A 15,965-nucleotide genomic window follows, 5' to 3' on the forward strand; every position below is an offset into this window, starting at 1 on the left:
AAACACACAGATTAAGAAAAGCAAGGGAATTTGGGTTGTTGGTTACCTTGAGTTGAAGGAGTCAGGAAAAATAATATAGAGGGAAAATATGATTAGAAGCAGGTTATTGTCAAGGTTCTAGCTTTTGTTTGGAGTGGTGGTTCACATGGGTTTGTGGCATTATCAAGAAGAGCTAGAACTTTAAAAAAGAGGGATTGTTTTGATTGCTTTTTTAAACATTTATTTATTTATTTAATTTCTTTGGCTGTGTCAGGTCTTAGCTGCGGCATGCGGGATCTTCATTGTGGCATGAGGGATCTTTTGTTGTGGCGTATGGGCTCTTCATTGCAGTTCACGGGCTTCTCTCTAGTTGTTTTGCATGGGCTCCAGAACGCGTGGGCTCAGTAGTTGCAATACATGGGCTTAGTTGCCCCGTGGCAAGTGGGATCTTAGTTCCCCGTCCAGGGATTGAACCTGCATTCCCTGCACTGGAAGACGGATTCTTAACTACTGGCCCACCAGGGAAGTCCCTTGATTGCTTTTTTATATTTTATTTTGTTTTTAATTGAAGTATAGTTGATTTATAATGTTGTGTTAGTTTCAAGTGTACAGCAAAGTGATTCAGTTATACATTTATATAAATGTGTGTGTATGTATAGATGATTGTTTTTATTTAAGTCATAGACTATTAGAGTTAAAAGCATCCTTAGAAGTCAGTTAGTTCTACTTCCTTATTTCCCAAATGAGAAAACTGAGGACCAGATTGGAGAAGTGACTGACCCAAGTTACACAATTCCTGAGCGGTGCAACCCAGCCTGCTCCTCTTGTAATCCTCCTACCTCAGTACTGACACGCTCAAGCCAAGGCTTCATCCTCGTTTACTCTGCCCCACATCTAACCCATCCATCAGTTCTGCTCCGCTCTGACACACCTGGGTCCATCTGCTTTGCACAGTGCCCACCCCACCCCACTCCCAGGAGCCAAAGCCAGTCTCATCTCCCACCTGGACTTCAGCCAGTGCCTCCTGACTGATCCTCCTACATTCTCTCTTACTCTCCAAAACACCTGTTTCCTGTACAACTGAGAGAGGAATCTTCTTTTTTTTTTAAAAAAAAAAAAAGTCAGTTCTTATCTCTGAATTTCTCAGCTGTCTTCCCAAAGCACTTAGAATAAAATTCAGACTCATCATGGCCTCCCTTCACCTGAGCTGGTCCCTGCCTTCCTCTCAGGCTTCATTCCCTACCATTGCGCCCCAAGTTTAATATGCCATTCTCACTGACTTTCTTTCTGGAATATTCCAGGCTGGTCTTTGCATGTAGCAGATGCTGCCAGTAGCCAGCTCACATGCCTTAGCTAGGCCTTCCGTCTCAGTGCACATAAGCTGCCTTCAGCCATGGAAGATCACTCTGTCCATGAGCAGGACAGGACAGAAGTGCCGGGGAGCAGGCCTCACCAGTGAGAGACAGGAAGTAGAGTATAAATACCCCAACTCCCTTGCTCCTAGGTGAGATAACTCAGCTGTGTCTCAGCTGTGTGCTCTGTACTGTTTCCCAAAGTGTCCCTTGGGAGCCGGCCCCACGACTCACAAAGGAGCTGGCCTGATAACAGTTCTTTATCAAGTCCTTGTTTTGCTCTCCTGTTCCCTTACTCATCTTTCCTGCACCTCCCAAATAGATTACTTTCTTTAAATCTTTGTCTTGGGTCTTATTCAGAGGGTAGTGTTAAGATACCACATTAGGCCTTTGCACTCACCATTCTCTCTGCCTAGAATATTCTACCCCTCCAGGTCTCAGCTCAAATGCCAACTCTTTAATCTCCCTTCTGGTCATATCCCATTGTTATATGTCTTCATTGACTTATCCTATTAGAAATTATCTTGTTTATATAATTAACTGAAAAATTATGTCTCTCCCAGGGGGTTAGCTCTACAAGGCAAGTGCCTTGTGTATCTTGGTTCCCAGCACATGGGAGAGTGATTGGCACATAGTAGGCACCCTTTAAATATCTGTTGACTTAGTTAATGAGTATTTTTTGCTGGGAGGGATGTCAAATACTGCATCAAGAGTAAGATTTACAGTAGCTGTTTGAATTTATGCATTTCTAATTGGCAGACAAATTGCTGGCATGTAAATGGATACTGCAATTGTGTTTTTGAGTGGTTGATTCTCTTTAGTGAGTTACCCTGTTTCCAACTACTTTAAAGTGCTCTCAGTTGTTGTGCTAATTACAAATCCTGATAAACTCTCCATTAACGTGTATCTGCGAAGTACCTTCAACGAGATAATACTGTTAGAAGGATTTATATATGGTTGGAAGCAAGAGAACCACATTTATTTAATAACAGTCTTAAATTCATCTTGCCTTTCCACTGATGTACCTGAATAAGTGCAACTGGACTACATTTACCTGCTTGCTTATTTACACAGGTGGGATGTTGGCAGAGGCTTGCCCTGGGGAAGTAGAGATGTGGAGGCCAGAAAGAAATTCCATACACAGTCTTGGAGAAAACTCATTTCTTATGTGGCCTTGGCCCATCTCATGCTCACCTGGCATAAACCTGCTTCAGCATGGGACAAGCAGTCTTTGGACCCATAGGGCCCAACCCTTTCCTGGGGCATTTGGGTGGAGGCGTGTGTGTGTGTGTGTGTGTGTGTGTGTGTGTGTGTGTGTGTGTGTGTGTAGTGTTAATTTCTGTGCGCCTTGATTTCCTCATTTGTCAAATATATAGATTTATAGTAACTATTCCATACCTTGTTGTGAAGCTTAAATGAACACATGGGTGTAAGGGACCAAAGAAGCCACAAATAGTTGTGAACACATAAGGGACTATTTTTGTAACTATTGTTGGAGACAGTCCTGTCTATGTGGGACATGGGACATGACTCAGTAGTCAAGTTGTAGCTGCTAGGCCCCATGAAACGGCCTGAACATTATGGAAGAATGCAAAACTCAGTCTCAGAGTTGGGATGAGACATTGTGGAAAGGCAGGATTTTCAGACTCCTGGAAGGTTGTACAGTTAGGAAAATGGCCTGAGGGGGCTGGGACTGCCTAAGGGAACTTCTTAGCCCAGGAGTGTGTGTGTGTGTGTGTGTGTGTGTGTGTGTGAGAGAGAGAGAGAGAGAGAGAGAGAGAGAGAGAGAGCGCGTGTGTGGATCTGAATGTGAAGGCTTAGATTTTAGGTAAAAACATAGGGTAGATGAGGTTAAAGTCTCAGGATAATGAAGCAGGACCTGATGGGGCCTTCCTGGGACAGCCCTCCCCATGTCCTGGCCTGCCTCTTGTTTGTGGAAAAGCTTTCGTCTCCCAGGCCTCTGTTGGTCACAAAAGGGTGGCTCAAGAGTTAATGATTAGAAGAATGTGAACATGTATAACAGAAGACAGCAGTTGGGTCAGGAGAACAGGTAATAATTTAAACAATAGATCAGCCATACAGTAGAGTCACAGAATCTTTAGTTCTTCCCTGAAGAACATAAATGACAGTACCTGACACACATTCCTGAGCTGTTTCACAGATACTAAAACCCCCACCAGATGGAAGGAGTTAACTGCATGATGACCATGTACATGTAGCCCCCAGACCAGTTGGAACCAGAAGGTGGATGATGTTGACTCCAGAATGCATCACCACCAATCAATCAGAAGAATGTCTACGAGCTGATCAAGCACTTCACAACTCTCTCCCCCTGTCTTTGAAAACCTTTCCCCAAAAGCCAGTGGGGACTTCAGGCCTTTTGAGCATTAGCCACCCATACTCTTTGCTTGGCCTTGCAATAAATGCTGCACTGTCCTTCACCACAACCCAGCATCAATAGATTGGCTTTACTGCATTTGGATGAATGGACCCAAGTTTGGTTCGGTAGCATCAGGTTCCACTGAGACATGGGCCACCTCATTAGTTCACCTACACATTCTTCAGCAGGATCATATGCCTGTGTTAAACCAGGTCTAGACTCAGAGTCTAGACAGGAAGGCAGTCTCAGGAACAGACAAATTACATTATAAGGCAGTCCGTGCAAGCACAGAGGGAAAAGCACAGTGCCTGGGATCCAGGGAAGACGGAGGATTGGGAGAAACAAGAGAAGGATTCACAGAGGAGGTGATTTTGAACAAGAGTGGAACTTACCACATGAAAAAACAGTTGAAGTTTATTCCCCTTAAAGAAAGGAGCATGTGCAAAGACCAGGGTGTGTCTGGCAGAAGGGTGTGGAATCCAGTCTAGGGGCACAGAGTGTATATATGGGGTTACAGGTGGTGTAGGTTGTGGCCAGATTAGGTGGTAGTTGCAGGACAAACTAAGATGTTGGGCAGCACCCAGGGGTGAGTCTCTACCAAGAGGTGGTGCAGAGTACTGTTTCAGGATTGAAGCCAGACTGTCTGCATTGGAATCCCACCTTCCCAGCGACTAGCTGAGTAATCTTGGACAACTTCTCTGTGCCTTGGTTTCCTCATCTGTACAATGGGTGTTAATAATAATAACTACTTCCAGGACCATGAGGAAGACTAGACAGCTGAACACACATGAACTGCTTAGAGTAGCTTGACACACGTGAAGTGCACAACGTAACGTTAGCTAATAACCGCTATTATTCCACGGAGGGCCAGGGGAACCTCAAGATTAAGGGATGAACAGGGGACCAGGAACCTCTAACCAAGTCTCAGAAGTAACAGCAGAGTGGTTGGAGGAAGACTATGAGGGCCACCTATCATAGAAGCCATGGCAAGAGGATGTTTCCAGAAGGAAGGGTCAACAGGGTCAAGGGTGCCGAGATGTCAGGCAGGATGACAGCCAAAGGTGCCATGGATTTAGCAACAAGGAAGTCACCGTTGACTTTAGCCATTGCAGTTTTGGTGACGTGGTAGAGACAGAGGCCAGTTTGCAGTATATTGAACACGTGGGTAGGGAGGAACCGGGGAGAGTGACGCCAACTCTTCCAGCTGTTTGGCTGGGAAGGGACGCAAGTGAGAGGCAGCAGAGGTGGAGGGACGGTGAGGTCGATAACCATGTGCTTTGCCAAATACCCACTGCATCCCGCCATTGTCTCCTATGAGGTTCACAATCTCTGGTCAGCTAAGCAGCAGAAAGAGCAGAAAATATAAGTCAGAAATGAGGACACGTGTATAGACAGATGAAGAATGGCAGAGCTGGGAGAAAGGCCAGCTACCCATTTCCTCTCCCTTTTCATGATGTGATTGTGGGCAAGGGGGAACTGGGCAAGAGGGTGGAGGATGCTCAGTGCCGTCTGCCTGCTTTACCACACCTGGATGTGTGGTAAAGCCCAGCTCTCTGGTCCTGAGCATAAAGCCAGAAAACCACAGAGAAGGAGCCTGTCTGGGAGTTAAGGTGGGTTATCTTCAGGGCTCTGTCACGGGGTCCCCATGTGACAACTCGCGTTTCCTTTCTGGGCTTCCGGCTCCTCAGCTGTAACGTGAGATGGCCCACCCCAATTGTCCTGAGCGTCCTCCTGAGCGCTGGGGGGATGTGGCACACACCTGACCCACGCTGACCCCCCGAATACACCCACAGAGACTTTGCAATGTGGCTATTTTTGGTCCAGAGCCGAATGGCTCAAGAACCACAAAACTGAGGCTACAAAACATTCTGAATCTAAGCCTGTGTGTTGCCTATCAGGCTTCTTTGAGTTTCTGGCTTCCTGGGAGCTTTCTAAGTTTCAGATGACCCTGGCTCCTAGGGTGGGTGGGATCTAAATGCCTCAGGGACTTGGATCAGCCCTTATTAGGCTCTTTGCCCTCTATCCTCATCAGAAAGGGCAGGGAGCCCTCCCCAGCAGGCTCGCTCAGTACAACAGGCCTGATCCGAAAGGCCAGATCCACCTCGGATGGACGAGGGGGCTGTTTAGGGTGTAGATTGTGGGCAGGGCTCTATCTGCCCTTAGGGACCCAGAATATCATTTCATGCCAAACCAGAGAAGGTCTCAGTAGCCATCCAGGCTAGAGGGAAGTGGTGGGATTGGATTATCTGGGGAGCCCTTTCGAGATACTCCAACTACCTTGAACTCAGAATACAAAGGTCTGCAGTGAGGTTCAAGCACGTGTCTTTGGATAAAAGCTTCCCAAATCATCTTAATATGAATCCCATTTCCGGGTAAAGAGTCACTGATTTAGGGCAACTTCCCCACGTTTTAGGTGGGAGAACTGATGCCCAGAGGCAGGAAGTAGCCTGCTCAAGGTCCCACAGAAAATGAGCGGCAGAGCTCAGAAATCCTGATTTTTCACCCTCTTTCTACAGAACCCCACCTCCGCCACCTCTCCTGGATTCCTTCAAACTTCCCAGTCTGACTGCCTGCTTCCAGTCACTGTGTCCTGCAGCCTCTAGCACAAGCCCTCAGCACAAACCACACATCTGGCTGCACCCCTGTCGCAAGCAAAAGATTACTTAAGGCCTTCCCTCCACTGACAGCAAGCTTAGGTCCCAAGGTCTGAGCCCAGAAACAGGATCTTGTGAAACCCAGCCCAGGTCCTCCTGGCTCCATTTCCAGCCCCTCTCTGCAGGCCTTCCTCACCCCCGCATGCCCTGAAGACATCAGCCTCCACACCAGCTATTACCATGCCATCAAACAATTGTTTGATTCTCCTTAAGAGATACAGCACGTTTCGTTTTCACAGAAGCTTATGAGCGGGTATCATTATTATCCCTGTTTGGAGATGAGGCTGGGAGGTTAAGAAAGGGAAAGAAGTCCCGCCAGTGGTGTACAGAGGAGCTGGGCCTGGGGGCCAGGCAGAGCCCACCCTTATAACCACACACAATGTACCATCCAGGCCCCTGCCCAGGGGAAATTCCACCTTCATCCTTCCAGGCCCAGCCAGTATTCCACATTGCACCCCAGTGAGCTCTCCGCTCCCCTAGAGGGGGCGTGTGCAGAGTCTAGTCTGCATATTATAGCAGCCTTGACCATCTGTGCCCGCTTACTGGTTTGCGTATCTGTTTCCCTCTGGAGGCCCTGACTCTGTGGTCAGCTCTCCTCTCTCACCTGACTGCCCATGCACAAAGTGGGCCCTCAGAAGATGTTTCCTGAATGAATGAGTGAAGGAATGAATGAATGACCACATCAGGAACTGAGACCTGTCACCAGCATCCTGTGTGTGGAATGGTGCCCATCAGCACAGTCGGAAAATGGTCCATCCATGCCAGAGGGTCCAGGGGGGTATAAACAAGCCCAGGGTTTGGGCCAGAGCTTCTCATCCTAATTCTGTCACTTGCTACTTGTATGACTCCTGTCACCTCCAGGACTTCTGTTTCTCATCTGCGGCTGGGGGATGACGAGAATGATGTGAAGACCTCTCCTTCCGCCTGCTTTAGCAACAGTCACTACGCACCCACCCTGGGTGGGGCGCTGGGGCATGAAGTGAGGACCACGACATGGACTGCTGCTCCCCGGGAGCTTCCAGGTGAGGGAGGGGTGTGGACCACCAGGCAGTCACAAGATTGGCTTTGCTGCTATGGGGCGTGAGCCTGCTTCATGCTGGGAGCTCAGATGGGGCAGCCTGCAGGAGGTCTTCCAGATAAAGCTGGAGCAGGCGTCCCAGGCAGAAGGGGCAGTGACGCCCCAGCACAGGTGCGCAGAGCAGTAACAGTGCCGCGCGGCAAGAGCTCTGTGGGCCACGGTGTGCGGGACTACGTGAGCCGAGCCGAGACATTTGTACTTCACCTCCGAACAGCAGGCTGAGTTGTCACTCTGGAGCTCCACGGCTGTGGACGGGAATTGAAACACTGGTGACTGTCACTGCTGTGACATTCTTTGGGCACCCCCAGGGTCTGCTGTTGCTACAAGAGATGCTTGATGCCTCGTTCACTTTGTTGCTGAGAGCTGGATCACAGAGGCCTCCTGAAAAGAGCAAAAGGTGCCGAATGTTAGAAGACAGTGTACAAGGGAACCCAGGAGGAGGGTAAGAGTCGCTGGAAAACAAAAGAAAGGGTTTTTAATTCAAAGATGTTTGGGTGCTGGAGGCACTGTGGCTGGACTTGCACTTATAGGAGGCAGCTGGGGACGGGTGCGGAGGTGGGGATGGAAAAGAACACTGTGCTTCTGTGGGTGACAACGGAAAGCCTGGCCTGGGTGTTGGGCAGCACAGGATTAGAGAGGAAAGAGACCAGGAAGGGGGTCCCGGCTAGGGAGGTGGCAGCACTGCCTGGTTCCTGTGATGAAGCCTCAGATGGTCCAGGATTAATGGGTAGAGGGGAGAGGGGTGCAGTTTTATTGAGCACCTACTATGTGCCAGGCCTCATGGTAAGCGCTTCCGTATACTCTGCAGCTCATAGGACACGAGGTCTCTTCTCGAGCACTAAACACAGTTCCCAGTACCTGCCTCCTGCGGCAAGCTGTAAGCCCCACAGGGGCAGGACCAGTGTCTGTCTTGTGTCTGCTGTGTCCTCAGGACCTGTCATATTTTAGGTGCTCCACAATGATTTTGAATGATCCAACTTTCTTTTCCTCTCCCTCCTTCCTGCCCTCTTTCGTTTTCTCCCTCCCTTCCCTTCCTCTTCCCTTGTTCCAAGATAAGGTGAGACATCTCATTTAATCCTTCAAATAGCCCAAAGTTAGGCTGTGGTTTGAGGAGTTTATTTTGAAAACATTGGGGAGAGTTTTACCAGATCCAGTCGGTAGTGGATTTTACAACGAAGGAACTAAAGTTCAGAAGTGTTAAGTTACTTGCCTAAGGTCACACAGCTGAAAAGTAGTGGGGCTGAAATCTGACCCAGTTACCTCTGAGGGCAAACACGCTTCCTCCCTAAGTGAGGGAACTAAGAAAACTTGGCCCCAGAGATGGACAAAGCGAGGCCAGTATTGCTGCAGCTGTGCGATGCCAGGAAAATGACTCCTTCCTCCACCCGCATGGGTTTCTGTGTCCTGGTCTGAAGAATCAGGCTGAGATGTAACTGGAGGGGAAGCAGGCAGGACCAGGCTCCAGGACCCCCAGGCCAGCAGGGCTGAGGCAAGAATCTGGGGCCACTCCAGGAGGAGATGATCTTAAGATGAACCCGCACCAGTTGAGCTCTGTCTGACCTCTACCCATCCGCAGTAAATTGGTCCCTACTTCACAAAAGGTGACTAATAAGAAAACCTCTCGAGGGGTGGGATAGGGAGGGTGGGAGGGAGGGAGACGCAAGAGGGAAGAGATATGGGAACATATGTACATGTATAACTGATTCACTCTGTTATAAAGCAGAAACTAACACACCATTGTAAAGCAATTATACTCCAATAAAGATGTTAAAAAAATTAAAAAAGAAAGAAAACCTCTCTACAGGCACATACTGGTTTTCAAACTTCTAACTAAGAAAAGGGTAGTTCACATGAGAAACTGGTTCAGTGTCGATGCTGGGAGCTTTTCTTACCCTTCCCTCAACTATGCAGTTCTGATCCATCACATTCAAGGCCATGGAGATTTTATTGAGTTATTACTTGGCCCGTGCTTTGCGCCAGGCTTAGAGAAGAAGAGATGGAGTGGGGCTGTGGGCGGGACCCTGTGGGACGCTAGGTTTCCATGCAATTGGAGCCTCTGGCCAGTTCCTTCTGGGGCTGCGGGAGCTGGGAAGGGAGAGGCATGACTAAGTCTTTCTGTCGCCTCGTTTCCTGTCCTGGGCTCATGGTAGCCGCAGTGAGGGGGAGCATGGGAAGTGAGCAGCTGGAGGGGCAGCCCTGTCCTGGTCTCGAGTGGGCCGAGCAGCATCCCCGGGAGGAGGGGAGAGCAAAGTATTTCCTGGGTGGCGACCTGGCCCCTCTCTGTGTCCCAAGTAAGTCTAAAGGATCTAAGGTGACATTTGACCAACTAGCCACATCCCTTTAATCTCCTTCCTCTTTGAGACCCCACTAAAACGACAACCAAGGAATAAAAAGTATCAGTCTGCGAGGACAAAGAAAATAGAGTGACAACAGTGTCTTAGTGATTTCAACTGCTTTAAGTACTTTTTGGGCGGCAGGAAGCAGCTGGCCAGGTGAAGGAATTGATGGAGCAGGTCCTTACTGAAAGTGTGTGGTCCTTACTGACAGTGTGTTCCCAGAGGTGGCCGCACGTGGTGGTCAGATGACCAGATGCTTTGGCATCCACTGTTCCATCTGTGCAACGAAGTCTCGGTATGACCTTGGCAAAGTCAGTTTCTGCTTTCTGAGGCTCGTTTGTTCCCCATCTGTAATAGAAAGAGACCGTACTAGATTCTTATCTGCTGGTGTCTGAATTACCTGGAGTTTTCCTCCCCTGCCCCTCAACACGTATAGGCACATGTGTCTTGATGTTGCTTCAGAAACGGGGCGAAGGTATTTTTGCATTTTTTGCTCTCCCAGGACACTTTCAGAGCCACTGCTGCAGATGGTCTCCAAGGGAGTTTTCAACTCCGACACGCCAGGACTCCCATGCAGGTGTTAGGATGGAGAATACATGGAATGGAGGGGTTGTAAGGATGTAAGACCTTCGTGTGGGAGATCCAGGCACAGAGGGGCTTCAAAGGAGGCTGAAGACCTATCTGTGGGGACAGCAGAAGGGCCTTTACAGAGACAACGACATTTGCAATGGATGGAATTCACAGAGGGAGACAAGGAGGAGGGCCCTGCAGGTGGAGGTTACGGTGGCAGCAAATCCCGGAGATAAGAAAGCATGTGACCTGTTCAGAGACTTGCAAATATTGCAACATGCGGGAATCCATGGAGACATCACATGGACCACGAATGGCCAGGTCAGCAGCTTGCACTTCATCCCATTGACCATGGGAAGCTATCACGTTGGCCTTGTGATTTTAACACACAGATATGGCCCAGCTACTTTTTCTTGAGCACCTGCTAGTGTTACTTACTCCACGCACTGCACACCATGTCTTCCTGACCTGGCCACTTGGTCGCTGGACAGTCACACATCTCTCCAGCCATTTCCTCATTCCGGGCACTGTCCTCCACGCTTCGCTGTCCTTACACAAGCTCCTTCCTCTGTGGAGAGGCCGCCTTCCACTTCAGCCTTCCTGCGGGAGACTCTGCTTGAAGAACATTCCCCTGGGAGGCCTCTCCCCTGTGGGCAGCTCCCAGCCTGCCCTGCGCCCTCCACATGGCACATCCACTGCTGTCCTTACACCAACTGGCTTTTCCTTATTTAGCTGTGATGCAATGGCTTGCATGTCATCGGTAGCTGTCTTCCCTGGGGCTAACCAAGGACCAAGAACAGGGCAAGTGATTGAAAAGTGTTGAGTGATTGAAAAAATAGAAATTGCAACTATCTGGGCCAGGCCCTTGACAGAATGGATCTTATTGAATGCTCCTCGGTCACCTGTGAGATACGAGTTACTCTTTCCATCTTGCACAGGAGATGTGACTCGGCCGAGTTTATGTATCCGCTGATTTGCAGAACTGGGATTCAAACCCACGTGTGTCTCAGTGCTGGTGCAGAGCTCTTCTGCTCTACCATGTTCCTGGGACAGTAGCTCCATCCCTGGATGGAAAGACGTGACATCAGAGGAGCCACAGACAGGCCACTTCCTCTCATTCACCTTTTTCCACGTCCCATTCAGCTGGGACAGCTTCTACTCAGCCTCTCAAGATCCGTATCTGTTCCTGCGCTTAGGGAAGTTTCCCTACACCTCTCACACCACCCAGGGGAGGTAAGGAAAGGAGTTTTCCATGTGGTCACTGGACGTGAGTAACCACCTCTTCTTCCTGTGACTTCCCCACCTCTGCACTGGGGCTTGGAAAACCCCACCCATGTCTTCTAATAAAAGCTCTGGGTACTGCAGGATGGGCCAGAGGACAGCTCTTCACTCCACCAGACTCCTTGAGGGACTCCTTCCAGGGAGGCCTGAGCTGGACGTCCCGAGATGAAGGTCATCACCGCCGCTCTGGTGTGCCTGCTGCTGGCCGGGGCATGGCTACAGGATGTGGATGCCAAGAGCAGTGAGTTTGGCTGGAGTCACTTTGCTCCTTCTTGGGGAGGGCGGAGACGCAGGCAGGTGCTCTGGGGCTGGGGGCAGGCTCACCCCTTCATCTCCACTCCTCCAGAAAGAATTCTCCCTGAAGAGGAGGAAGGGAGGACTTGCTCGGGGGCAGGGGGACAGCAGGAGATCCATAAGCCTGGGGCCAACACAGACCACTGAGCAGCTGGCTTCAGCCAAAGGAGGCCAGCCTCGTCCAGACCCTGCGGACTGATGGAGGGCAGCTGTGAGGTCATTGAGGCCAAGCTGGAGGCCTGAGGTCCAGAGGAGGGACTGACTGGGGTCTCGCCTCCACTGTGTAACAGATAACGGGCAGAGTCTGAGGTCAGGATCTGGGGCTTTAACAGTTGGCTAACCTTGGGCAAGTTACTATACCTCCCAAACTCTGGTTTCGCTATCAGTAAGATGGGTTTGATCATGCCTACCCTCTAAGGCTGATGAGAGAATACTGACCTAACAGCAGACATATGGAAAGGGCTTTGCAAACGGTCAAACTAGGAGGAAGGAGCCAGGATTGAAATGCAAGTCTTTTGAAGGTGGGGTGTGTGTAGGGGGGGTTACAAACCGGCAGAGTGGGAGTTGTGGGTCAGAGCTGAGAGGACCAGGGTGGAGGGTGAGGTTGGGATTGCGTGGAGCTGATCAGTTCCTGGAAGCTCTTGCCTGGTCATTTCATCAGTCTGAGCTCCTAAAACAGTCCCTAATCCTGCCCCAGACAGTGGACTGCTGTTGAATCAGACTCACAGGGTCTCGGGGCCCTTGAACCCAAATGTAAGGGCAGAACCATACCCTAGTGGTGGGATGTCAGAACTAGAATAGCCTTTCGAAATCAGTCTAAAGAGTCTTGCTTTTCAGCTGGGAAGTCTGGGGCCCAGGGGAGGGCTCATCTTGACCAAAGCCACACAGCTGTTTTGTGGGGAGCTGGGATCTGAACCCCAGTGTCCTGACTGCCTAAATACAGAACTGGGTGGCTGATGAGACACTAGTGCCCTTTGGATGTGATCCCAAAGCCTGAGCCTGTTCTGGAAGGGTTTTTTGTTCTTGTTTTTTTCCCCATCCTGGATGAGAGGAACTCAGTCCAGCTTGAGAAATGGATGCAAACCATTTTTGCGCTTCTCTTCTAGTGCATGTGTCATCCTCCAAGTGTTGTTTCATACTGGTGAAGAGAAAGATGTCCCTGCAGAGAATCCAGTGTTACAAGAACACCAGCTCCACCTGCTCCTACAAAAACCATCTAATGTGAGTGGTTGTATCCTCTTCCATCCTTGACTCCCTTCTCCAGAGGACAGAAAGCGGCCACCCTGGAATTAGAATAGCAGACGCTAGATGGCGATGTTCCACCGGATTAAGGTTTTTTTAACCAAACTAGTGAGGAGGCCAAAACCTGGGCGCAGAGCTGAGAGTGGGCGCTAGGACGAACACCTGTGTTCCTGCAGTGACATGGGTTTCTTGGAGCTGCAAGGCGCCAAGTGTTATATCTTAATATTTTATGCCCAGAGCTTAAAAGCTCCAGGTACTACTGGGTGATGGTAAGAGTGAGGGGCTCTCAGATAGTTCCTGCTTCTGGATTTGCCAACCTATAGTCTTGAGTGACTCTGGACAGGTAAGTCTTCTGAACTTCCTTATCTGGGTAGCCCCTCTGCAGTCCTGACCTGTGAAGTGGCGTGAACACGATAGCTGCATCACAGGGTCGTTATGAAGCTCCAGGGAGGTAGCTTACACTTGCCACTCAGTGTCTATAAGGCACTTTCATGTATATTACTATCTCATCTAACTCTCTTGGTCCACACATTTTCATTATCGTGAAAACTGAGGTTCAGGGAATTGGAGAGATTTGTCTAAGGTCTTGCAGATAATTAAAGGCAGAATTGACCTACGGTTTTGGACAATAGCCAAGTTTGGGAGGTGGGTAGATCAGAGAAGAAACACACGCGCGCGCGCACACACACACACACACATACATCCAAGGCAATGACTAGGGGTCCCAGATGGACACAGACACATGAAAAGATGGAGCAGGTGGGCCCTCAGAGATGTTCTAGGAGGGGAATTTTCCATGTTAGCAGATCCTCAGAATGTCGGCAGCCTTCGCTCTACCCTGATACAATGAATCTGCAAAAGGGGTCCACGAAATGAAATTTTTAAAGCCCCCCATCCCTTGCCCCTGAAGTTTGGGTGTTCCTCCCAGCGTACAAACTGTAGGTCTTACGCAACGACTTCATTTTATAGGCCCCAGGAGAAAAGCTTAGGGGCACCCAGGAGCAATGAGGGGGTGATGGGACTTGTGTGTGGCACCCAGGGGGTGGCTCAGGTGACTTAGCCCTTCCTTTGTTCTCTGCCTACAGATTGAAGCTGAACGGAGGCCGAGAGGCCTGTGTCTCACAGACAAAATCGTGGGTTCGGGCTTATTTAAAAAGGATAAACCCCTGCCAGTGAAAGGAAATATGAGCTGATTCCTTTCCATCCTGGACTCTGGACACCGTGTGGCTTTACCTGTCCCCTCAACGCCCAACCCTACACCAGTCCTTCTGCCCCAACTTTGCCGGGTCACGCCAGAGGGTCTGCTGGGTCCTGATAAGATATGTTGTCGCACTTTATATAGTTAAATTCTAGAATCTTCAACTTCTGCCTCCCTGTGCCTCTTGGACCCCACAGGGATTTCAGGGTGCAAAGCTGATTGACATTGAGGGGCTGGGGTCAGGGGCCGGAGAAAAGGAAACATGTTGGACCAGGTGCCAGGAGAATTGACTTCTCATCATAGAAGCCAATAAATGACTTACTCTCAGCTGACTGCCTTGTCCTGGGGGATAAGCGTCAACTCTGGGTTGTGATGTAGATTCCCTGTGGGGCTGGGTCCCCATTTGGATGCAGGATGTTCCCCATCACCCCCGCCCACTCTGCGCTGCCCAGAGGGTTCAGAGGCTGATAATATCCAAAAGCTGCCCTAGCTGGAAGGGATCTTGGGCATCATGTGCCTGTAAGACGATGCTAGCCCATTGTATAGATGAGGTGACTGAGGGCTGGAGAGGGACACCCACAGGCCTGAGGACACGCAGAAAGTCAGGATTAGATCTGGCGTTAGAGCCCAGGGTTCCCGCTGCTCGGCTGCTTACAAAACCAAACTCACAAGTGTTGCTAGAAAGGAAAGTTGCCGTTAATCAGAATGCTGGCAATCTGGGGAGATGGTGGACTCAGTGTCCCCCCAAAGCCACCTCCGAAGATTCTGCTCGGCCATGAAAGTTTTTTTTTTTTTTTTTTTTTTTTGCGGTACATGGGCCTCTCCTGTTGCAGACACGCAGGCTCAGCAGCCATGGCTCACGGACCCAGCCGCTCTGCGGCATGTGGGATCCTCCCGGACAGGGGCACGAACCCGTGTCCCCTGCATCGGCAGGCGGACTCTCAACCACTGCGCCACCAAGGAAGCCCTTTTTTTTTTTTTTTTAATTAATTTATTTATTTAGTTAGTTTTGGCTGCATTGGGTCTTCGTTGCTGCTCGCGGGCTTTCTCTAGTTGAGGCGAATGGCGGCTGCTCTTCGTTGCAGTGCACAGGCTTCTCATTGCGGTGGCTTCTCTTTTTGTGGAGCACGGGCTGCAGGGTGCACGAGCTTCAGTAGTTGTAGCACGTGGGCTCAGTAGTTGTGGCGCACAGGCTTCGTTGCTCCGCAGCATGTGGGATCTTCCCGGACCAGGGCTCAAACCCGTGCCCCCTGCAGTGGCAGGCGGATTCTTAACCACTGCACCACCAGGGAAGTCTGGCCATGGAACGTTTTTAAGGGGAAACGGGGAAGTAATCTCAGTTAATCACTGAAATAGGGGGTCAGAGTCATCACCATCCCCCACTGTGCAGGCTTGTGGACTCCTTGTGATCTTTTTTTAGATGCTCTCTTGCTAGCAGTTTTTTCGAGAGATTCCTGAAGGGGAGGCTGGGGAAGAGATCTGGTACTCTGTTAATTACTTACTCTTCATTTCTGCTGCTTTGATCTATGTAAAGAACCAACAAGTTAGGCAAAGTATTGTGTGATCAAAAGGTTTGAAAAGCGTGCTAGGGCCAGAGAGGA

At 49.9% G+C, this 15,965-nt stretch overlaps 1 protein-coding gene across 1 annotated transcript in view; it reads left to right on the plus strand.

The window, feature by feature from the left end:
* The window catches only part of LOC125960294 (AP-2 complex subunit beta-like), a 79,603-nt gene extending 67,814 nt beyond the window's left edge, over positions 1–11,789 (plus strand). Inside the window, 2 exon segments of the mRNA XM_049701823.1 lie at positions 7,227–7,387; positions 10,282–11,789. Of these exon segments, the coding sequence (XP_049557780.1) occupies positions 7,227–7,387; positions 10,282–10,403 (283 nt within the window). The 3' untranslated portion in view covers positions 10,404–11,789.
* The last annotated feature ends 4,176 nt before the right edge of the window (positions 11,790–15,965 follow it).

This window comes from Orcinus orca, chromosome 19 (genome assembly GCF_937001465.1).
Source record: "Orcinus orca chromosome 19, mOrcOrc1.1, whole genome shotgun sequence".
In the NCBI taxonomy this organism is placed as follows: domain Eukaryota; kingdom Metazoa; phylum Chordata; class Mammalia; order Artiodactyla; family Delphinidae; genus Orcinus; species Orcinus orca.